The 24,703-nt window shown below is 39.8% G+C and overlaps 3 protein-coding genes across 4 annotated transcripts; all 3 read left to right on the forward strand.

The window, feature by feature from the left end:
- The first annotated feature begins 364 nt into the window (after window positions 1-364).
- ccdc22 (coiled-coil domain containing 22) lies at window positions 365-8,444 on the forward strand. Of its 2 annotated transcripts, XM_067239776.1 has the most exons (16): window positions 365-767; window positions 1,110-1,287; window positions 2,719-2,851; window positions 3,063-3,169; window positions 3,572-3,656; window positions 3,781-3,950; window positions 4,157-4,372; window positions 4,729-4,920; window positions 4,997-5,116; window positions 5,270-5,386; window positions 5,592-5,693; window positions 5,786-5,893; window positions 6,009-6,104; window positions 6,253-6,312; window positions 6,452-6,526; window positions 6,692-8,444. In XM_067239776.1, the coding sequence occupies exons 1-16, from the start codon at window positions 718-720 to the stop codon at window positions 6,803-6,805; spliced, it is 1,923 nt and encodes a 640-aa protein (XP_067095877.1). In that variant the 5' UTR covers window positions 365-717; the 3' UTR covers window positions 6,806-8,444. The 2 variants fall into 2 exon arrangements, with proteins under 2 accessions (XP_067095877.1, XP_067095878.1); XM_067239777.1 differs by lacking the exon at window positions 1,110-1,287.
- Window positions 8,445-10,175: 1,731 nt separating this feature from the next.
- Window positions 10,176-16,433, forward strand: nt5dc2 (5'-nucleotidase domain containing 2). Its single transcript, XM_067239524.1, has 14 exons — window positions 10,176-10,656; window positions 11,356-11,540; window positions 11,619-11,693; window positions 12,455-12,510; window positions 12,840-12,933; window positions 13,462-13,590; window positions 14,381-14,441; window positions 14,614-14,716; window positions 14,855-14,956; window positions 15,221-15,302; window positions 15,441-15,527; window positions 15,615-15,755; window positions 16,003-16,067; window positions 16,167-16,433. Exons 1-14 carry the CDS (start codon window positions 10,344-10,346, stop codon window positions 16,426-16,428), a joined length of 1,755 nt encoding a protein of 584 aa, XP_067095625.1. The 5' UTR covers window positions 10,176-10,343; the 3' UTR covers window positions 16,429-16,433.
- Window positions 16,434-17,152: 719 nt separating this feature from the next.
- Window positions 17,153-24,682, forward strand: tbc1d25 (TBC1 domain family, member 25). Its single transcript, XM_067239523.1, has 7 exons — window positions 17,153-17,247; window positions 17,925-18,034; window positions 18,164-18,318; window positions 18,407-18,531; window positions 18,701-18,889; window positions 19,378-19,653; window positions 19,745-24,682. Exons 1-7 carry the CDS (start codon window positions 17,203-17,205, stop codon window positions 21,464-21,466), a joined length of 2,622 nt encoding a protein of 873 aa, XP_067095624.1. The 5' UTR covers window positions 17,153-17,202; the 3' UTR covers window positions 21,467-24,682.
- The last annotated feature ends 21 nt before the right edge of the window (window positions 24,683-24,703 follow it).

Genomic DNA, 24,703 nt, shown 5'->3' on the forward strand with positions numbered 1-24,703 from the left:
AAATGCTTATAAATTCGTCAAATTATATTATTTGTTAGCTGAATAAATAGAAAATTGTCCTCCCAACCACTTGCTAAAACATTACTGCAGAGAGTTCATCACAAGGCCACTGACGGACACGTCAAACAATTCAACAGGTTCAAAAATGCACGTGCCAAAACGTTCTCTCAGTCATGCGACTGTAGCTGTGGTATCCTTGTGGGAATCGGAGTATAACTTGCTTGTTTGACACGGCAGCAGTAGGGGTTATGAAACTACACATCCCATAAACCCCCACGAATGACTGCTCCTCCCATACAACTTCCTGCACAGGCTCATCGATTCGAGGAGATGTCAGGCAGACTTTCTATATAGCACTGTTGTAAGCTAGTCATCTAGATAACTCTAGAAAAAACTGTAGAAATTTAACAAAACGTCAGGTACTCCATGAGACTCTAATACGACAACTGCAATTTGCAGGGTATTCAATAATATTGAATATTTACCCTGCCACAGTTCGTGCGATGCGATAAAGAGAGACATATTCAGCTAGCCAACTGCACTGTTAGATCTTACCTAGCTTACCCAGCTAACAACAGGCTAGCTAGCTTTCATCTTATTTTGAGAGCTAGCTAGCCATCATCACCTTTACGTTTTTGAAGGGACATCAAAACTAGCGGATCAGACGCAAGTTGATCGTTAGTTATCTTACGTAAGGAAGTGGGATACACCTCTGCAATGGAGGAAGTTGATAAGATTTTAATTCACTCGCTCAGACAGACCGGCACGTAAGTTGTGAAAATATGGTAACTGGGTAATTTAGTAGCATTGTTTAGCATAATATTTTTTGCAACGTTTAGTTAGCTATCAGCGACAGTAACTGGCTTGTTTTTTTTCCTAGAAACTGTTACTATATTGTCACGGGCCACGGTAGGTTGGTAATGAAAACAAATGCCAAAGTAGGCTTTCCTATGCCGTGTAATTTAGTCAGTAGGTCATATGACTAGAGCTAGTTATACGATATTTTTCTGTCAGTGTGTATTGGGTGTGTGGGGGGTTGCTCATAGAAAATAGTTTTTAGATTTGAGGATAATCTCAATCACCTGTCATTCATGCATCATTTATTAAAGGGATGTGGCTGATGATATCCAGAGTGTTAAGCAGTTCACCAGTGAGCTGATTGTAGAAGCTGTGGTAAGATGTTTGCGAGTGATCGACCCAGCCCTTGGCAGTGGGCTGTCCCCCTCCTTGCCTCCTGGCATGTCTGCTCGCTTCAGAGTGGGCATGAGCCTGGCACAGGCCTGCCAGGTGAGTGTGGAGCAGTGATGTAGTTATATTTTGTGCGTGTTTCTTTCAGCCTCGTAATAATCTCTTTATTCTAGCTGTTTGATAGATATTGAGGGTATTAGGTTGGTTGGGAATTATATGAGCATCTGTGAAGCCCTCTTTGACATTGTTTGTAAAAAGAGTTATACACATAGATTTGCTTTGTCAATAAATTAACTAGGGGTTGACCAATATATTTTTTCAGAGCGGATACCGGTTATTAGTAATCTAGGACAGTGGTTCTCAATCCTGGTCCAACACACAGGTGTGTTGGAGCAGGGAAACATCTAAAACATGCAGGGCAGGGGGTCCCGAGGACCAGGATTGAGAACCACTGATCTAGGAGACCAATAACTGATATTTAGAACCAATATGCATTTGCAGTAAAAATGAAAATCTTGGTGTATTATAAAAGGTGAACTACATTTTTTTTTAATTAATGAATACTTTTATGTGATGGCAAGGAACTAGCCTAGTCCTAACCAGACCCTCCTACATTTCATTTGTACAGAGGGTCTGGGATCGCATTGACAAGCGTTAACTTCCTTGAAGGCGGGTACTCTGTTGAAGTTTAAAATAGTTGGATCTGCCCAGAGCCACTCTGATCTGCCATAACCAATCGCTAGCGTTCGCCTTAGCCAACTCCTTCACCACGGAGCTAGCTGCCGTAGCTGGAAAATAAAACTTTTCCCGAACCCTGTGGGGAGGAGGGCCACAACATCATGACCACCAACAAAACTCAGCAAGGATTGTTCTTGCTACGGCTTCAACTTATATATATTCAACAGCGTTGCCACAACCGCAGAATAGCTTCGCTCGCATCTTCCTCCACCGCCATTACTGAACTACAAAGGCAACCTCCTACGTACAAAACTTAGTTATTTCTTTCTAATGATTAGCAGAAGAAATACAATAGCAATGGAATTGACTAATCCACTCTGACAAATGTACACAATATATGCAGTCCATGTATGGATTAACACAAGCCTTAAATGCTGTTTCATCACGTCTAAAGTCTGCAACAACAATGTACAGCACCTCTACAAAAATGTCAGCGATAGCTTCAGAACACACCAGTAGCATTACTAGTAGTCGTGGGTGTAGACAGAGAATGACAGGCTTTTACTAAAATTACATTTATGTGACTATTTGGGATGAAAGAAGAGGAAAATATGAACGTTTCTTCCCATTTCCTCTTGTTCTCTTATATTGGTCACATGAAATTGATTGAATCATTCTATATAATGGAAAAGCCTGATCCTGTATGAAAGCCTACTATTTTAGTGTGAGTGAATATCTTAGAGGGGTAGTGATGTTAACGTGAATTTTTAAGAGGTTATTGTGGTATTTAAAAACATACTTATGTTTTATTCTAAGGTCTAGTTGTCTAATATGACATGGATTTGTTTGCAGGATCTTGGATACAAGGGGGAGATTGGTTACCAGACGTTTCTGTACAGCAACGAGCCAGAGATCCGTTCCCTCCTTATGTTCTTGGTGGAGAAGCTTCCTAGAGAGAGTGCTGAAGCATCAGACCAGCCAGCTGGTACATATCCATACACCATACACATTCCCTGGCTCCTCCCAGTTCTGATATGTATTATTTTACTGGGCCAAAGTGACTGTACATTGTCATTAAGTCTTTTTTCTTTTCTTTTTTTACTGGGTGTAGGTATTGATGTGGAAAAACTGTAGACCTGTTATTTGCATTTAAAGAAGAATTTTTTTTTTTTGTGTTTTCTAATGACTACTACCAGGTAAATCAGCTGTTCTCCAGAAATCCATCGCTGCCCAGATCAGAGCACAGTTATCCCTTCCCTGGCTCCCTCCATCTTGCAGACTTCCCCTTCTTTTCAAAACACAGGTACATCGATACATTGTTACCACTAGAACAGCAAGTATTGGCGGTTAGGGAATCGGGCTAGTAATCTGAAGGTTGCCAGTTCAAATGATGTTGTGTCCTTGGGCAAGGCACTTCACCCTACTTACCTCGGGGGAATGTCCCTGTACTTACTGTAAGTCGCTCTGGATAAGAGCGTCTGATAAATGACTAAATATAATGTAATTGTAATGTAAATGTATTGCTCTGTTTAGAATTAGATAGATTTTTATAGAAGGTCTAGCTATTTATTTTTCTCTCTCTCTCTAATCCAGTGAAATTCAACTTCATTACTATCACTTGCCAGGGTAGTGATACATTAAAGATGTGTGTATTTAGCCTGTTCTTCTTCTGGAACTCAGTCACATCCTTTTGTTTTGGTTTCAGAGCCCCGGACCATCACATAACTTTCACACTCAGCCCCTTAGTTTACCACACTGTGTCAAAGGCCCAGGGAAAAAGCAACTGAAAGGTAAATCAGCTCAATTCTGTTTAGGTGCCTTCATCCAACACCTGGGTTGTTGGTTGATTACCTTTTAAAAGAGACATAAGCATATAATGCATCAACATTTTCTTCTCTATTCTGAATATTTCAGAGGTAATGGACTATCATAGAGACTATCTCCTTCCTGTCACCGCCCAGCCTTCCCAGCATGCCTCAGTGGCATCCTCCCTGCTGGAACAGCATACAGCTGAGCTGAGTGCTGCCCAGGAGTGGGAAAATGAGTGGAACAGCCAAGGTCTTCTTTCACGGCTCACACCAGAGGTATGCTTACACAACAGATACTTCACCAAGCGTGTCGTTTTTGCTGGGAGTATTACACTCAAAATAGTGTGTGGACTGTTCTGCTTTGACCACATTTACATCTTCAATGTAAAACATTGAACTTAACATAGCAACCTTTTATATGTACCAATTGTCAAAATGTTCTTACTGCCTTTTAAACTGAACTGATGTATCTGTGTCTACAGGAGTATCGTTCAAGGAAACGTGCCCGTCTGCAAAAGCGTATTGAAGAGCAACTGCGCACAACGGCCCAGCCTCGACCTGATGTTGCTGCTGGTGCTCAACGCTCTGGCTCTGACCTATCAGAGCTGCTGCAGTCATTTGGGGGATCTCCCCTTAACAATGACGTCCTCACTAAGGGCACCCGCTTTACGCACACCCAGAAGTTCACTTTTACCCAGGTGAATATTTAGTACTATTTTTTTTTTTAAACAATTTATAGTTTGAGTGGTACTAGTCTAGTATAGATTGGAGTGGAATCTATTAGTCTAGATTCAGTAGATTCACGGCACACTCTTCAGCTTTTAGAAATATTTGGTGTTTGACCAGGGGTTTCCTCAGGTTAGACATGTTGCAATGGCTAGCTTTGCTATTCGCATCACAAATATAGCAGCAAGAATTGTCTGTGTCAAGTTTGAAAATGTAACTGATGTTGGTCCATCGCATTAATAGCATTATCCAACCCTACTCTTGAGTGAGGCCCGAAATTCCCTTCTCAGATAGGCCAGTCAGTTGTTTGGTCTGTGCTCTGTTGTAGGAGCCAGAGAAGGCTGTCCAGCAGATGGCAGCAGCAGCCAGCTCCCTGCCCAGCGGGCGGCAGTCAGAGGAGGATGTCCAGGCACGACAGCAGGAGGAGATGACTTCACTACAGCAGCAGCTCCAGCAGCTCTCGTTACACATAGATGAGCTGGGAGGAGACATGAAGCAGCTCACGGTGTCCATGCAACAGGTAACTTGCACTACATCCATCTATTTGATTGTTTTGTGCCATTGCAATGTCACTAGCTTTTCTTGTGTGTCTGCAGCTATCCAGTGAACTCAAACAGAGAGAGCTTGGAAACACAGAGAAGGACGAGGGTGTGCAAGTAAAGAAACAGACCATTGACCTACTGCCAGACGTGGAGAACAACATGACAAAGCTTCAGGTTGGAAAAATCCTCTGTACAGTTCTTCCAGGATAGATGTATGTGATGAACGTTTTCATGTAAATATGATTTTGTTTAAATTAGCTATGTTATCATGTGTAGCAAGAACTCTATGATGTAGACTACACATCTTTACGCGTGTGTGTTCATCAGGCTCTGGTGGAGAGTAGTGCCAATCGGGTGGTTAATCTCGCCTCTCAGTGGGAGAAACACCGAGCTCCACTCATAGATGAACACCGCAGTCTCAAGGAGCTTTGCAGCAACCGAGAGGTAAATCTTCCCCTTACTGTACTACAGAATAAGCCAAGTTGGGTGGTGCTCATGTTTTACCTGTAATATTAAACTGACAAAAGTAAAACTGAGACAAACACAGGTAATGTTTCAGAGTAATTATCTTGAGTCTGCATTATCTTGAGTAAGCAAGTCATGATTTCTGCAAATTTGTCACCATGCATGTGTCCATTTACTTCTTTAGATGGAGTCGTCCAGAAAACTGTCTGAAATCAAAGATCTTCATGATAAAATCCGTCAGTCTGCTGAAGAGGCCAAGAAAAAAGAGGGACTGTATAAGCAACTGGTATGTGTGTTTAGGTTTTACATTTATTTCAGTGTACTCTTGGCTTTAAACAAAATGTATGTCTGACATGATATTCTGTGGAAACCCTAAAGATAACCGAGTATGAGAATCTCCCGAAAGATGTTTCACGCTCAGCGTACACTTTGAGGATCCTGGAGATTGTTGGAAACATCAGGAAACAAAAAGAGGAAATAACTAAGGTATAACTGGGATACTTTGGTAGTTAATCTGCTGTTATTGATGCTTAACAAACCACTGAAAATATACTATGAATTTTACTTTTGACTCAGTTTTGATCACCTCCCTCTTGTGTAGATTTTGTGTGACACCAAGGAGCTGCAGAAAGAAATTAACAACCTGACAGGAAAATTGGACCGAACGTTTGCTGTGACCGATGAACTGGTCTTCAAGGTGCAGAATCCAACAATTGTTTAATAATAATAATTTTAGAATGTGCTCCATTTGATAAAAACAGGTGCTAGCTGTACCAAGTTGGCACATTCACTTTTTATTTGCCCCGCAAGTTTAATTTCCCTATTGACTATTCTTCGTTCTTCAGGATGCCAAAAAAGATGAATCTGTCCGCAAATCCTACAAGTACTTAGCAGCCTTGCACGAGGTAAGACCTTGTTTTGTGGCACTGGTGTTTAACTTGAAAGCTGAAAAAGGATACACTAAGTGGTCTCACCCTAACCTTAATTACACAAATTATTAGGATGAATATTGACCGGAATTGTTTAACTTTTTCCTCATCTTAGAACTGTACTCAATTGATCCAAACTATTGAAGACACAGGCACAATCATGAGAGAAATCAGAGATCTAGAGGAACAGGTATGTTTTATTGACCACTGCATTCTTTGACCCCAAGTCAAAGTTCTGTTTTAGTATTACACTAGTCTTAGAATTCCACTGCTCCGGTCAGACTCTCCTCTCGAGGAAGTATGTAGTACCTTTTAAAATTGAACACATTAACCAAAGTTGACTTCCCTCCCATAGATTGAAACAGAGAATGGTAAAAAGACTGTGGCTAACCTGGAAAAGATCCTGGAAGACTACAAGGCCATTCGACAAGAGAACTCTGCCCTGGCTGCCAAAATCAGGGAGGGATAATTCCCACCTTGCCCTGTTGATTCGCTGACTAGCAACACAGACTTGAGACTGACTACCTGTTGAACTAAAACCAAATTCCACCTGTAGACTTGGAAATTCTGGTTTGAGTCTATGGTCGTCTTCTTGGTATCTTTTGAAAAAGCCTATAGGACACACATTGAGGATTTTGTACTGCAAAAACAAAGCATTTTTGTGCACAAACCATGTTGGATGTACAAGTGACACTTGCTCTCTTTGCCCTTCCTTGCATCTCTGGGGTCCATACACTGGCTTCACATTGATTTAATTCTGGCAAATCAAAAGAAGAAAAAAGGACATTTGATTGAAGAGTTTCTTATCTTTTTCTTTGCTGTTTATTTTGAATTTACAGATATTCAGTTGGTTCTATTAATTGCTCCATTCACAAGATACAGTCTTGGTGATCAAGGTATCATTGCATTGAGCGCTGATTTGCACCTTTTTAATACAGTGATTATTCCCACTATGCCTTGAACGGTTACTGTAAATGTAAACCACACAATTAGCTTCTGTCAAAATCATTTTCGTCTCACTGGAGACAGAATAGGGGATGGCAGTATGTTTGAGTGAACTTGTAGGTCACATGGCTATGGTTCTTTCCCCCCCCCCACAATATGCTTAGTGACCCTAACAAATCACTAACATTACATTGTACAGTGAAATACTTCATACAATGACTCAATGACACTCCTGTTTGCAGCACCAGGGAATTGTTCAAGTCTTGCTTTTTAAGACCATGATGGTATTGAAATGTGGAAAAAGATTCCATTGACAATATCTCACATTTGACCTCTTAAAACACAATGTTACTTATGTATTGTTTTCTTATTAGTCCAATCTCATGCCTTGAAATCAAATGCTGCCTTTGTGTCTTTTGTTCAGTATTATTTAGTTTCCGGAGCCTTGACAGGAAGTGAATGATCTATCGACCTTTTGTACACTGATTTAAATGGCCATAAGAAACATTTGTCAATTAATTTTTGCCATAATGAAAATGTATTAAATGTTCAATTTAATTTAACAATTGTGCAGGTTTGTTACATACTCCATATATTACACAGTATTGGTCTCTCGAATATAATGGAACTAGATGACACTCGTCTTATGGTGTTTAAAACCCCCAGTTTCATGTAGGAACAATTTTCTTTCTAACAACATTCCTATATGAAACTTCACAACAATGTCTGCATTATCTTGAGCAAGCAAGTCATTATTTCTGGAAAGACACATTGATGAGTTTTTCCAAACGTTTTGGGCACTTTGAGCACCATAAACCGAGTGCCAGCTGTTATGAGAATTCATTGCAGCCCCACTTTGAGAAGTAGCCTAAGTTTTAGGCCACCGATTTTTTGTTGAAGTATTTTGACCCTGCCAAATAGCTTCCCATTTGTTGTGAGGCTATGATGCCACCTAGACAATGTTTACACTACGCATAAGTTTCTGTGTTAGTTTTGGTTGTTGTACAGAGTTGCGTGCACCTCTGTCTTGCGGCATAAACTGTCATGTTTTTGTCAGTGAGCTATCCGCTTTTCTCCGATTTTTGACCCTTGCCTGATTGTTGACTACGTTTTCGATGACCTGTATTGCCCTGTCTACTTTTAATTACAAACCCTTGCCTGAGTATTGATTACCCTACGGTCCGATTGCCTCACAGTCTGACAGATTATATGACACTCGCCCGTGCATGGGCTGCTGCTCAACTTCCCAGCTCAATCGAATCAGTTTGATTTTACCTTATAGCCTACTGTGCACATTAGGCTATGTACACCATAAACCAAGTAGTTTAGTGTAACCTAAGATAATGTAAGCCAATTAATGTAACGAGTGGATTTAACTCAAGATGCCTCTTCAGAATAAGATTCCTTGGCAGTGTGTCAAGTTTTTTGTTTGTCTTATCGATATGGAAGTCAGTGCAGAGAAGAGCCTAGCTAGGCTATTTCGTTTTATTTCCAGTCGGCTATACCGTCTGCCACTTTACACCCCAAAAAACCTGCTTGCTGAGAATTTTAGATGGTGTCGCTGCCTATTGTAATCTTTTTTTGTTTTGCACAGCTAGGCTAGGACTTTGGTGTGCAGTATCCTAATCAATAACACACAAAAACAGCCCACCAATAAAGTGAATTTCTTTTTAAGAGACATAGGCCTACATTACAACAGCAGTAGCAATCATTTAATTGCTAAATTACTTGGGTTTTACACACTTGCAGCTAGGGTTTGGTATGGTTGCATTTTCTATTCCAAATACGCCCTAGGCCTACCTCATGCTGAGGCCGATGCTGCAATTGTGTAAATTAATTAGCCTGAGTTAGGGGACAGGGACTTTCACTATGCGTTCTAGCCTACCTGTAAACTAAACATGTAAAGATTAAGTTAAACATGTTAACACCCGACCCTTGACATGATGAAACTGCAGCAGTGCAGTGATCAGAATCAGAGCAAGTCGTGCTAAACGCAAATTCAATTAAATCGTTAATTAAAACAGGAAAGTGATACAAAGAATTTGACCAGACCAGAGAACCACGTTTATTAGGCTAAACTCAAGAATCGTTGAGATGGCCCTCAGCGGTTCACTTAGCCTAAACTGACCAAGAAATACTAGTTATACTAGAAATACTAGTAGACTGTTTAGAACTAGGCTATAGGTCCGCCCACATTCCTCCATTAGGCTACTCCTTGCTTGAAGATCCCAGATTTTCTTGTCAAAATTACAGAAATCCTTGTCTTCACTTGTTTAGCTGAAACAGGGCCAAAGGTCTGAGCAAGCAAAATTCCAAGACGGAATATCGGCTTAAAGGCCAAATATATTTTTTTACGCTTTGGAAATTCTAGATTTAAAGATACAAATCCAGATCGAAAATCGGGTTTGAGTCTTTGAATATAGCCTATTGCCTATTTAAGGCTCCTTGAATATTAACTTTTGAATATGGAGGGACTATCTACATTTTTAGCATAGCCTCAATTTACCTTTGTACCTTGCACGAATCTAAAAAGTGGGAACGAAAGTATTAAATATGTGAAAAGTAGATGGAGAGCAAAGAACAAATTAGGGAAAACTAGAGTGCTCGGTATACCGAGGACCGACGTTATAACGAACTGCCTAGGTAGGAATAGCCTCGGCCTAACAAAGAAAAAAAACATCTTTACGATTTTGACCATTTTACTTCCCTTTTTGATATGTTTTTTGTTGTTGTACTACTCTAAGATTCACGACTTCCGTTCATTTAATTTGAAATGTTGCAATATGGCAAATATAAAATTGAGGGTTAGACACTAAGTAAACACAGATCCTCGTGAGATGAGCCTGTGAAAGATGTTAGCCAATCATGTTGAGCAATAGCAACTGATAGGATTTTTAGCCAATAGTGGAATTCCAAGAAAACTCACTCCGCTTCGTCTTTCTGTTCTGTTTATTAGTTCACATACAGGCGACAGACTTGAACTCAGACCTGGGATACAGGAGCTTATTTTATGCTTTGACTTGGCAAAGTAACCTTGTTTTAGCCTAGTTTTATATTAGGAAATGTCTTTCCGAAAAATACTCCAGTTAAACGGTGCGTTTGTGCAGAAAAGTATAGCAAAAGCACGTTTCAACCCCTTTAGAAGTTTTGCGATTTGTTGTTTAAATGTGACATCAAACGGTTCAACTTTTAAACGTGGTGAAAACGGTACAATGGCAGGGTCGACACCCGTATCATCCGCATATCAGACTCACAGACCTGCTGAGGTTTCAAAGCTTGTTTCAGGACGGACTTACTGCTCCTCAGCAGCACCCAAGACTGACTCCAAAACTCACATGTGGTCAAGATACACTGAGATGAAAAGGCTTGTGCAGGGTAAGAAAAGGCGTTTATGACAGCGATTACATTACGCAACGTTTATGTTTTCTATGCAATCGTATGATGTTATAACGCCTTATAAGACACCCAGGGCACTCTGCAGGGTTTGACTATTTGGTGTACACCAGCTGTTAGCAAACTGGTGGTCACGGGTCATGACCTGTAGATGGGGTCGCAGGAGAAGTATCTCGATATCCAAAAACGTATTATAGAAAAACAGCTGGTCGATCTATCATATGACAAAATGCTGCAGAAAATATTCAAGGCAAAGAAGAATATAGTTCTTGAATCGCCCCTAGCCTACTCCCTAAAAATACAATGTAAAGCCAACGAGCGATGTAAAAAAAGAAAGTCATCATCGCATTTCAACCAGTAGGTTATGATAGCCTACAAGCAACCATCTCAGAGATAGTTGTCCACTCATGCAAGCACCTCCCTCATTAGTGCGGTGGTTAATGAGATACATTGTGGTAGGCTATTTAATTGTCGAAGACCCACATAAAAATATTACATCTTGAGATTATCACTGTTTTGCAATTGACTAATAGACATAGGATCGCAAAGTCGTCTTTAGAATTCAGAATGGAGTTGGCCAAAACAGTTTGGAAAAATCCTGGTCTACAGAACAGAAGCAGAATTCCTGCAAATGAATGTTGAATTAGGGACCAAGACTGTGCCATATTTTTCGTTCGATAGATGTAATTCCCCCAGGTGTATGCAGCATTCTGAACCCCTCAACCATCTATGCAAACAATGAGGTGGACCTGGAACTAGTGGACATCTATGGCTTTGATTATGACTACACCCTCGCTCTCTATTCCAACTGCCTTGATGCCATGATCTTCAATACAGCTAAAGACTTTCTTGTCAAACAGTACAAGGTCTGTAAAATTTTCCAAATTGCCTTATTGTTTCTAATGGATAAGGATATATCTAATAGTTTTAATATTTTCTAACAGTATCCCGAAGGCATCAGAAAGTATGACTATATTCCCAACTTTGCTGCACGCGGTCTGCATTATGACATTCAGAAGGTAAGTAATTTATATATCATTTGAAAGGTTTAAAGAGAATGCCTCTAAATGCTGAAAAAGATAGCATCATTCTATAGGTGTCTAAAAATCTATCAATGGCCAGCAATTTTGCTCATTTTAGGCATATTATTCTCTAAGAAAGGCATCAGCAAAATAAACAATCTTCATGGTATACACAGTACCTAAAGTATCAAGCTTAATACCTATAGTATACAGTGTATACTATAGGTTACATGTATTAGGGGTGGAACAATATATCGCAATATAAGATTTTACATTATGTATCGTAGAGTTATGGCAATACTTTTACAATATGACGTCCGTTTGATCCTATTGGTTGAGCTACCAGCACGCAACCTACTCTGCACCTGCGTCATGCGTGAATTCACTGCATTCACATAATTCGCTTGAACTGAGTTAACTAAATTGTATGTACAACAAAGAAAATTATTGAAAATGTTTAATATTTTGGAAATAAATCTGTTAGTTGAATTTCAGTTTCATTTAAAATGTTGTTCAAAATATCGTGATGCGTATTGTACCGTACACCCGGTATCGTGATACATATTGTATTGTGAGCTGAGTGTATCGTTACACCCCTAGTATGTATGTTACAAACATACATGTATGTTTGATGCGATGTTCTAATGTTTTTTGCAAACTAGTCTTTTTTACTTTTGAGTAAGGGTATAATATCAGAGAAAACAACAAGAATATTGTGTATCCCCTTATGTTGACATCCGTGAGTGTTTTCCATACAGGGCTTCTTGATGAAAGTTGATGCCTTTCATTATATCGAGCTTGGGACTGTGTACAGGTGAGAGGCTTGGCTATATTTTGTTGTTGCAGGCCATTCAGCTAACCCCTGGACTGTAATACCTACAATGAAGGGAAAAACTAATATTTATGCTTTTCATGAACTGTTTACCTTAATAGTTAATGAATGCTGGTAACACAAACAAATGTTTATGTGATATTTTCAATGTTATTACCACCTGTCTTACTTTTTTTTCTTGTGGTTAGCTTGTTGCTTTGATCAAAAGCCTTCAACCCATCGACCATTATTAATAATATTTTTTTGTTTGCTGTCATTGAATGCATTATAAGTAGGCCTACATGTGGTGTAAGAGATGTTTTTTTCTCCAGAGGTTTAAAACCTGTTCCTGATGAGGAAGTGTTAAAACTCTATGGAGGAACTCACCATCTACCTCTTCACGAAGTCAGTGACTTTTATGGCAAGGTCAGTACTTTTGAATTCTATTCTGAAACCAGGTTAAATAAGTTTAGAACTAGCAAACTGGCCAGTATTGATAACTGGCAAGACAATGTACAGGCATAACAGTAATTAAGACTGTGACTGACTTAAATTTACATTTAGTCTTTTAGCAGACGCTCTTATCCAGAGCAACTTACAGTAAGTACAGGGACATTCCCCCGAGGGAAGTAGGGTGAAGTGCCTTGCCCAAGGACACAACGTCATTTGGCAGAGCCAGGGATCTAACCAGCAACCTTCTGATTACTAGCCCGATTCCCTAACCACTCAGCCACCTGACTCCCCTGATTAGTTTAAACCCACTTCACATTGGCCGTTTGTCCGCTCTGTAAATGCAAAGAGGTAGTGGGTCAAAGTGACCGTAAACGAGATTTGTTATTTTGATTGATACACTTGAGGAACATAGAATACATGTAATTAACTTTTCTAGAAACAAATATGCCTGCTGTTACTAACATTTCAATGTCAATTCCTTACAACCTTTTCAACTTGCAGGGTCCTAAGATTAAACAGTTCATGGATGTTTTCTCTATCCCAGAGATGACTCTACTTGCTGTTGCCAATGACTACTTTATCTCCAATGACATTGAATATGACCCAGTCCATCTATACAAAGATGTGTCGGTGAGCAGCAGTGCAGTACATTTTTACACAATTCCGTTGGATCCAAACAAAGTAGTTAATTTGGGGAAAATGAGAAATACTTCTAGAAGATGCTAGAGATAAATTTCTGAACTACTCATAAAATTGGAGTAATGGCAATACCGTAACGTGAGGCTACTCCAAAGTTTTGTGGAGGTCTGCTTCAAAAATGCTATTTTTGTCGAGCTGTTGATTTCTTGTCATACTGTCTCTTTTAAATAATTTGATTCTAATGCTGTAGAGGGCCCACTAGAAACATTTAGGGAGAAAGAGAGACAAATTGTATGTCAGTAATTGCTTTCAGTCCCATCCAAGTCCTGTAAATTGGCTCCTTTTTCAAGTAACAGTGAACAAGTGTCTTTTTTTGTCCCCAAGAGTAAAATTCTGTTTTCCAGTACTTGTTACTCACTTTGTTGGAAACTTTAGTGACTCTTTTGTGATTTTGGGCATGTACATTGCTCATTTATGTTCATACAACTGTAAAAACAGTCAGAAGGACTATTGCATGTGGCTGGCCTGGAACACGCTAATTTAACTGTTGAGGCAATTATGTCAGGAATTATGGAAGTAGCAGAAATATGTTAGTGGCCTGCAATCATTTGATAACATCCCCAAACTAGTGACTAATAATAGTAGTAAATATTTTATTTATCCACAAGTGGAAACTGGAAAACTACAGAGATTTGCATGTTTTTTACTTCCCATATTTGTTATTGTACGGATTTCTTGTTGATAAAAAGTCTCAATCAAATCTAAATGTATCTGACTACAGGATGCCATTGGGATGGTGCACATCCAAGGTTACATGTACAAGTGGGTAATGCAGGACCTGGGTAAGCTTATTCAGATTTGATGTAGACTCCTTACAGAAGGGCTTTAGAAACATTTATCTATTGCTTAAATGCTACAGAAAATAATCATGCTCCAAGCATGGAACAAAATGTTCCTTTAGATGTGGGAAGCTTACAAGTCAGAGACATTCCTCTCCTCGTCTCCCTACCCCAGAGAAATACATCCTCAGAGGAGAGGAGACACTGGCAGTTTTACAATGCTTGGCCAACAGTGGCAAAAAGCTCTTCCTCATAACCAACAGCCCCTTTAACTTTGTGTGAGTAAAACTAGCTATCAGTCAAATTACTGAAAATACTGGTAATACCAGGTTTGAAAATGAACCATACATTTGAAGTAGCAACCAGGTAACACTCACAAAATCTGATCAACCATTGTATTTTACTAACTGATTTAGTGACAAAGGGATGAAGTACATGATTGGGAACAACTGGAGGGACTTCTTTGATATTGTAATTGTTCAAGCTGACAAACCACATTTCTTCAATGACTGTGTCAAGTAAGTGTGACACTCATGCAGCCTATCATGATTTCAGATCTAAACACAACCCTTTTAACCCAGGGGAATTATTTATTATTATATTTGTTTGAATACTGTCTTGTTATTTCATGATATTTCACACTAGTTACAGTTATACACTGGGATAAAACATTTAGCAGAGTACATTTTTGTTGCTACATTTGCATTACCTGCTCCATCTTTTTTATGTAAGAAAAAAAAGACACAGTTTGTCCAATTAACATCTGTACTTGCTACTTCCAGACCTTTTAGACTATTAGATAGCCATGGGAACCTAAAGTGGGACAAGATCAAAAGCTTGGATAAGGGGAAGATCTACAAACAGGTAAAGAACACAAATGCAATATAATGTTGAAAATGATATTTTTAAAATATATTTTATTTAAAGGGGCCAAATATGTTATTTGTAAGCCAGTATATCTATCATCTTTGTAATGCTAATGAGGTTGTGTTTTTGTGGTAGGGAAACTTGTTTGAGTTTCTAAGGCTCACAGGATGGACAGGATCAAAAGTGCTCTACTTCGGAGACCATCTGTACAGTGACTTAGCAGTGAGTGATAAAGCTTTCAGTTTGATTATTGAGGATACGGATGTGTCTGTGTGGTAAAGTGATACTCAATTCCTGTGTGTTCTGTAGGATCTAATGCTGCGTCATGGTTGGAGGACAGGGGCTATTGTGCCAGAGCTTGAGGTGGAGACGAAGGTGGCTAACACACAACAGTTTGCCCAGAGCCTCACTTGGCTTCAGGCACTTACTGGTCTACTGGAGCGCATGCAGGTACACCCACACAGTAAACTGGCAATGATGCCACAGTCATCCAGAAAGCTGACACGGAACAATCATAATTATCCAGGTTCTTTATTTTGCACATTGAGTAAATGGGAGGCCAGGCTCCAAGTGCAACTACCTTAACTGGCTGTGTTGCATTCCTGTATTGGGCAAAATATTGGGTACTAAGTGGCATGATTTACATTTGGTTGGATTTGATGGAATAAATGTCACCTTCATTGGCATTCTTTGTTAGAAACATCGAGATCCAGAGGCAAAAGAAGTTCGGAAAGATTGGTTGAAGGAGAGGGAGGAGCTTCTGTGAGTTTGTCATCCTGAAACAAGTCAACATCTCATATTTTACACATTGCAGTTTGAACATGTTTTGTAACACATTCTGTTTGTTGGACATCTTTATAGAGCTGTGACAAAGAACTTGTTCAACCCCCAATTTGGCAGCATCTTTCGTACCTGTCACAACCCCACCTATTTTTCCCGCCGCCTCTGCCGCTACTCGGACCTCTACATGGCCTCCATCAGCTGCCTATTGAACTATGACCTGTCCTACACATTCTACCCTCGTCGTACCCCGCTGCAGCACGAGGCGCCCCTGTGGATGGACCAACTGTGCACAGGCTGCATGAAGACCCCTTTCCTTGAGGAGATGTCACAAATTCGTTGATATAGCATTTCCCACATCTCATGCATCTGTTAGAGATTTACTGAAACATAGAGTATAAAGTTTAATGCTTTTGGTTGGAATGATTATACTGTAGTTCTCAAACTTGTTGTGACGGGATGGGTTGCATAGGGTACCTTGTGTAAATATGCTTAAACGATGGAGGAAATGTTTGACAGCATAGGCCCTTTTCATATTTACTATTATTTCTATTTCCGATTAGACATTTTCTTTCTTTTTTACCATTTGGAATTAATGGAAATATTTTACTGCTGGATTTTAGGTAAAGCCAATTTTATCGCTAGTTCTCAAAATCACAGAAAGCAATCTCATTTGTTCAATAATTGCCTAAACTGCAAACCAACACAACCTTTTGGGGACACTTAAGCTTGACTGGATAAAAAAAATAGCATCTGCTAAATATGTGAAAATAGCCTAACAAGGAAAAAGGAGAAAATTGATAGACAAAGTTGTTTTTATTTTAGACAATTGTCACTGATTAGCCAAACAGAAACGATTAATATGAAATGGTCATAACGTGATAAATAACGTTTTCATTGTGTCGGGCAAACCAGAGCCACTCTCGGGTAAACAAACGTCAACAAGGCTTTTATTTTGAAGGCTACAATCGCAAAATAGGTTTTGTGCTGTACACGGAACGGTGAGGGAAAAGCTACCGAGATGCCAATCGTTGTCGTTTCTTTTTAAAATGTAGTCTGTAGCTATCAAAGAAGAAACATTGTACACACATATCGTATTTTTAGCGGGTCCCTCATCATGGCTGCCGAGGAGGAGAGGGGGGTTGTGCGTGTCAAAGTGAAGGTGAGAAACAGTTATGATGTATTAGCTTTGCATGAGCAGGCTAGCATTAGACATTGGTTTCTACTGTATGTCAGTGTAGTCAGCCAGGTTAGCTAGCCAGATAGCCGCATTTGCAATGTTAAGAGAATGACATCTCCCTGAGCCTCAGGCAGGGAGATGGGTATCGGCTTAGCTAGCTAGACCTTATAAATATAGTTTTGATGTGCTTGCTTGTTAGCAGGCTTCTAGCTCCACACATAAGTCAGATACGGTATACTGGTCGCTAGCTAACACAACATAGCTTTATTGTAAACTTGCTAAATTATCTAGTTAAGGTACATTACAAATAGAATCATAATACAACGTTAGATGAGATAACATCGTGACAGCTCCCCTGGACTAGACTCATTTTCTTGTGACGTGGCTTGTGACAGTACACCTGTTTTTTTCCCCCATCTTGCTAGTCAGTTAAAGTGACTGTCAGCCAAATGAGTCATACCAAGTAAATATCACAATGCACACACACATTTCAGCAAAGCTGCGATCTGGCATTCTTTAGTTTGACACATCCCCCTAGACCTTACTGAGCCCAGGTGTACAATTTGTTTGCTTGAATTCTTTGACCGGAAAACAATTTTATAGCCCAGTCGAATGCTGTCCAGATTGGATGAGCAGTTTTCCCATTTGGCTCCCCTTAGAAATGTGACGGAGTGCTACCAGTGGAGTTTCGTTCATTTGCAGTTGATCCTCAAATAACGTCGTTGGAGGTGCTACAACATATACTCATAAGAGCCTTTGAGTTAAATGGGTAAGGGATATATGATTGCATTGACTTAGATTATTAGAATTCAATTTACCAGTTGCTGTTATGAGTAGTTTTTTCTTAATCTGAATTGGTGTCAAAAACCTTGTGTGTGCTTTCTTGCTTTTTAATTAGCAAGAGAAACTTCGGAATAAGCTACCTGTCTCGTGACCGTGGAGGTGTGGAAGTGTATCTCTCCCTTCTGTCTGATTGGGATTTGGATGCTGCGTTTGTCAGTGCTGCAAAGCCTTATTTACAGCTCAAGATGGATATAAAGCCCTCTGAAGACAGTAAGATGTCTTGCAAACACTACTCTTGCTTATTGTAAAGCTCTATTAGATCTCCAAACTGTCAATCTTAATGTATTTTTGTCCATAGGTCCCCTAATGGAAGACTGGGACATCATAAGCCCCAAAGATGTGATTGGTTCTGATCAGCTTCCTGGGGAGAAGAAGTCCTTAGCAGCCACTGCTCTCCCCTTCACTCAGTCCCTGCTGTCCCAGGTTACTATTGACCCTCTTCATCCTGTCAGCCTTATTTTTCCCCAACCACTCACTACAGCCATGAGTCACATCTTTCTGCTAATGGAATTGCTCCACTCGAATCCTCATTTTGCTTAAATGCCGATGGGTTACCCCAATGTTCATTCTTTTTCTGCCCCTCTGTTTTCAGATGGGTCGTACTTTGTCCAGAGTCCAGCAGGCCTTGAGCTGGTCTTACTGTGAGGATATGAAACCTTTCAAGCCCCCTCTTAGTGATGCAGAGTTCCACAGTTATCTTAATGGCCAGGGTCAGCTGTACCGCCCAGAAGAATTGCGGTTACGTATCTATCATGGTGGGGTGGAACCTTCTCTACGCAAGGTACCGTTATCAACTACATGTAGTTGACTTGACCTACAACAACATTTTAGCAACTGTGGTTTATTATCTAAGTATGCATGTGCTTACTTCCGGGGCCACACTGATTGGCAGCCTGTTCAGGAGCTCCCACACTTTGTTTGTTGTTGTTAGTTATCTTGCTGTTCATTTGCCTTTCTTTATTTTGTGATTGGAATATGCATCTGGCCGGGATGAGAAACTTGTGTCTGGGTTGATCGTTGGATCTCTTTTTATTTAATCTGGAACAAACCTTAAGGCTACCCCCCAGGGGGAGTAGCCTATTCCCCATTCAATAACATTGAATGATTCATTGTCCATAATAAGAAATGTATGTAGATTAGAAGACATGCTTACTTTCTATTACGATTAATCGTTAGCCATCTCCGTTGCTTATTTAAGCAAGGTGTTAAAATTAGCTACGGTCATATTTACTTGGTCTCATCAGTCATCTTCTGTTGTTCCCTGAACAGGTTGTGTGGCGGTACCTACTTAACGTGTACCCAGATGGATTGACTGGTCAAGAAAGAATGGACTATATGAAGAGAAAGACCAGAGAGTATGACCAGTTGAAGAGAGAGTGGACATCCAGGGCCAGTCAAGAAGATCTAGAATTCATTAGAGGTAATGTGCTGAAGGATGTGCTGAGAACAGACCGTGCCCATCCTTACTACGCAGGCTCAGAGGACAGTCCCCACCTCACCGCCCTCACAGACCTGCTTACCACCTTCGCCATCACTCATCCACAGGTGTGGGTTTTTAACAATAAACATGTATTTAGTAATGAGTGTTCTTTTTAGGGTTTGTAGCAAGGGTTAATGTTTTTATTTTGTTTTGTAGGTGTCTTACTGCCAGGGTATGAGTGACATTGCATCTCCAATTCTTGCTGTCATGGATAATGAGGCTCATGCGTTCATCTGCTTCTGTGGCATTATGAAACGCTTAGAGGGCAACTTTCGACCCGATGGCCAACTCATGTCTGTCAAGTTCCAGCATCTCAAGCTCCTTCTTCAGTATTCAGACCCTGAGTTCTATTCTTACCTGGTCTCTCGAGGAGCTGATGATCTGTTCTTCTGTTACCGCTGGCTGCTTCTGGAACTAAAACGTGAATTTGCGTTTGACGATGCCCTAAGAATGTTGGAGGTCGCCTGGAGTTCCCTGCCCCCTGATCCTCCTGAAACCGAGGTGGAACTTCTAGGCCCACCCTTGGAGACGGACGGTATGACTTCAAGCAATGTTCAGGACCAAGCTTTCAAAAGGGACCATGGGGAAGATTTAAAGCAAAAAGAGAGGCAGCGTAGACAACACATGTTGAGACCCTCAAGAGAAGAGCCAGATGGATTAAGGAAGATAAACATAGAGAAAGACGAGAAACTAGACAGAGGAGCTATAAGGGAAGGTGAGGGGGACTACAATATACCTTACGTTGGGAAAGAGAACAAAGTAGCACCTGCTGCTCCCTTTGAGAAACAGGCCAGTTTTGGAGAGTTTAAATACTACAGTGCCCGGAATGAGGACAGCTTTGATTTGGAAGATCGTGACCTCACAGAAGGCCCCATTGAATCACAGCCTGTGTCCATTCTCCCAGTCCGGCAGTCCACAGAGGACAGTGAAGAAGATCCAGGGGAGCGAGCACCACTCATTAGAGATGATGACCAATCCTCTTCTCCAGAAACAGAGGGAAGGGGGGGCTCTCCCAGCCAACAGACTATATCCCCGGCCTCACTGTTTCCTTCTGGCCTGTCCAACTGGAAAACCAGTTCCTCTCCCTCGCCTATGTCCTCCCCTTCACCAACTAGTTGGCAAGGGGCCTCAGCAGACTCCCCATCACCGATGTATGCTTCATCTCCACTGTCGAATGAAAGGGCAGATTCACCAGACCATACGTCACAGGTATTAGCTTCGTTTGGCCCTGTGTTCAATGGGACTGGAGCCAGCTCGCCTACGACTCCCACAGGGAAGTCCTCTGTTCCTTCTCCCTCACTCTCCTGCCCTCAAAATAGATCTTTGCTCTCATCACCTGTTTTATCCTTTGGACGAGCCCCTTCGTTGTCAAGCAACAAGGCCTCCAGCACAGGCACCAGTACCCCTAACTCTACGAAACCAGAAAACACCATCAAACCCTGTTCTCTGCCTCCACCTCAAGAGTTTGGTAAAGGGAATCCCTTCATGTTATTTTTGTGCCTCTCTATCTTGCTGGAGCACAGAGATCACATTGTTAAGAATAGTTTTGATTATAATGAGCTGGCTATGCACTTTGACCGTCTTGTTCGCCGCCACAACCTTGGGAGGGTATTGCAGCGCGCCAAGGCCTTGTTTGCAGACTACCTGCAGAGTGAGGTATGGGACTCTGAGGAAGGTGATGAAGTCAGCTCAGACTCCCCAACTACAGCCACAGCTGCTCTTCACTCCCCCTCCCCCCCAGCTAGGTCTTTGTTTACCCCTTTAGCATCCCCACAGCCCTCTTCCCCAAACTCCACCTACAACCTTGCTGCAACCATACCATCACCATCTGCCACTATACCTTCTCCAAAGGCTACAGTGCCTCTATTTTCCTCTTGACTTGATTGTTTTCATGTCCATGTACCCAACATACTCAATGACTATTTTGGCCTGTTTAAGATGTTTTTGCATCGGTTGTTGCTTATCAAATTTTTGATGGCCACCCAGATTTGACTGAACATTACTATTACGAAGTTGTCCCAGACATCTTCTCAATGTCGCACCTCTAGCACTCTTGTAGATAAAAGGGATGGGTGATTTGTGATAATCAAAAGTTTTCAATACTTGGCCTTTATATTACTGAACAATGACTGATTTGTTTTATATTGTCCCTTATAATTTGTATTTATCAAAGATTAAAAGATGGCACCTCATGAGGTATAACGCTAAAACATCTACATCATTGGGTTTGAAATATGTACATAACGAGAGTCAATACTATCCAGATGATTGCATTCAACATAAATGACATGAATCCATTTGAAATACTTATTGTTTAGTACTGCACAGCTACCTTTTCACATACGTTTTTAGAAGCCTACACTATGTTTCTCCTGGAATTTAGAATTGAGAGAAACTGAAAATATCAAATATTTGGTGTTGTTTCCTTCTAATTGATAGCCAAAGTTTGGCAGAGAAAATGCCTTTTCACACTATTGTGCCTGAATTGCACTTTGTTGGCCCAAATTATTTTTCCTCATGGTCCTCTCCAGCACAGTACCTGTGTCAGAGACATAATTACGCCAGCACATTACAGTTCAGCCATCTTAGTATGTTCAAAAAGCCTTTTATGTGATTATGCTTATGCTTCCCATGTTTCTTTTTTCTTCTTCTTTGTAATCAATATTTTGCTCATTTCACAAGCCACGTTTCACCAAAGAATATTGGTTGTGAGATGGCATTGTTAAAAACTGAACCACTATGCCTATGAGTGTGGAATGTTATGCATTGCAATGATAAACTTGACATGGTATATTTAGGGTTAGATATTAACCCAGTAAACTTTACAACTGTAAGGGCAGGTGTGGATACTGGCTAGGGGTTTAAAAAGTACTTTTACAATCAGTAGTCATTAATTGCAGTCTTGGAGTAAACATGGCACAAATGCAATTGAACTACAATTGTATTTTAATGTCATTGTGTCAGGATACTTGGACTATTCTGCCATTTTCTAGGGATCTGTTAGCTTCAGAGGCTGAAGTTATTTCCAAAGAAAGAATGAGAATGAAAGTGGCATGGTTTTAAACTATATTAATGTAACATTTTCCTTTTATATGGGAAATGTATGAGTATTAAAAGTTTAATTGCCATTTAGGAGACCAAGTTGCTGTCATGTCAGGCTTCAGATCAACAATGAACAGGACTGCATTTCAGGTTTATATTTACATTTTTGTTTTGCTTTTCAGGGGGCTATTGGTCTATCAATATAAAGGCTGATAATATGCACTATAAGTAAGCAGTAAAATAGTTGCAACTAACTTAGCCAACAGACATAGTGGATTAAAAGGAAGCAAGTGAGTGTTCAGATTCACATTTACTTTCCATAGTTAGCCACTACTTCTGTTGTCTCAATTTTATTTCACTGCAGATCTAATGTAATCACTTCCATTGCAGAATTGCAGAGTGTATTATTGTGTCCTACTTTACTGAAATGTGGCAAGTGAGTGAGACATCAACTGGTTTTTCAGCCTTCTTACCTCACTTTTAGTAGTCAGAAAGGGTTCCTTTTAGGACATTGTTACAATTAGGTCAGTTTGAACTGAAAATGTATACACAAACCCATAAGAATCCCCTTTTTGAAGTATAATCTTTACTTAAAACTACAAAAAGGTTTTTATTTAATGCATTAAAACATCAAATCAAAGTCAAATGTAGGTTTCTACCCTAGATGCAATATAAAAAAAAAGAAGCAATTTTTTAATGTTAAAGATACATTTTCAATTTCATTTACAAGGTTCATTGAAAGTTTGAAAGTTTACTTTAAACTAAATAAATATTAACTTACTAGGTATAAATGTAACCAATGTATATAGCTAATACTGTTGTTGTTTTTTGTTGGGAATTATTACTTGACATCGGATAAGATGTTCACGCCTTTCACACAGTGTCTCATGGTAGCCCTTAATAATACAGGCCAAATTTGTCAAATTAATATTTGTTGCTCAGTGTAGAATGGGGAGGTTTGGGGGTTTAGGTTGGTTTATTTGTAAGTAAAAATGTGATTAGTACTTCAGTGAAAGCAAAACAGGCTTCAAAGTGACTTCATAGGATGTATGATAATATACACACAAGTGTACAACCTTATTTTAAAAGGAATTACATTTTAGTAATTTATTTTCCGACCCTGTTTTGACAAAGTTAACCATATTTTTTATATATCTTCGCTAATTTACTGAGCAGAAAATAGAGAAACATTGCATAGTCAAGTAGGAATGTAATGAGTTTACAATAGATGTAAACAGTAAATACTTAAGTAATTCTGTATTTTATTTCCAATGAATTGGCTAAGATTATGAAAATTTACAAAACTTTGTCAATATGGTGGTTTTGTAGATCGGAATCAGCTTAATTCAAAATAAGTTGAATAGCTTGATGGATACTTTTGCAAGGTCTGAAATAAAACCAAATTCAATTCTCTCATATACATGAATATATATATATAGTGATATAGAACTACCTAATCTTCAGTTCACGTGATAGTTAAGAGCAACAAACTGAGATAATTGTGTGTTATACCACTTTAACTCACCCCAAGAAAAGATCAAAGAAAGTAAATGTTTTTGTAGGTTGTGTATGATATGTTGAAAGAATCGGAGCAGATCAACACTAAACAACAATGCTTTTGGGTTAATGATCATGCTTGTAAAACCTCTTTTTTTTTTACAAAAGGGTAGTTAGGCTGGAAAAGGACCGATTCTGGCGTCTTGACACCACTGAGAGGAAGACAAAATGTTTTACCTAAACTAAATGATATATCCTAACCCATTTCTGGATTTGACAACTCCAGAAATCAGCCCCCAAGTCAAACTCCCTGTACATCCTTTATATTGAGTATAAGTAAACTAAGTAAAACTTGAATTTCGCTCTTGTCCTTGAACTTTACTCTAGTGCATCTTTTTTGTTTCAGTTCCAAGGATTAAAATGACCACCATGTCCTTGTGAGACTGATTGATATTGTATAATACTGTATTCATTGAAAGTGTTTGACATTTCAATTGTTTGTTTTTGTATTATAGTGATGTTATATGCCTATTTCAATATTTATCATGAAACTGATTAAAGATTGATCAAGTACAT

The sequence above is a fragment of the Osmerus mordax genome, chromosome 7, assembly GCF_038355195.1.
Source record: "Osmerus mordax isolate fOsmMor3 chromosome 7, fOsmMor3.pri, whole genome shotgun sequence".
Lineage (NCBI taxonomy): Eukaryota > Metazoa > Chordata > Actinopteri > Osmeriformes > Osmeridae > Osmerus > Osmerus mordax.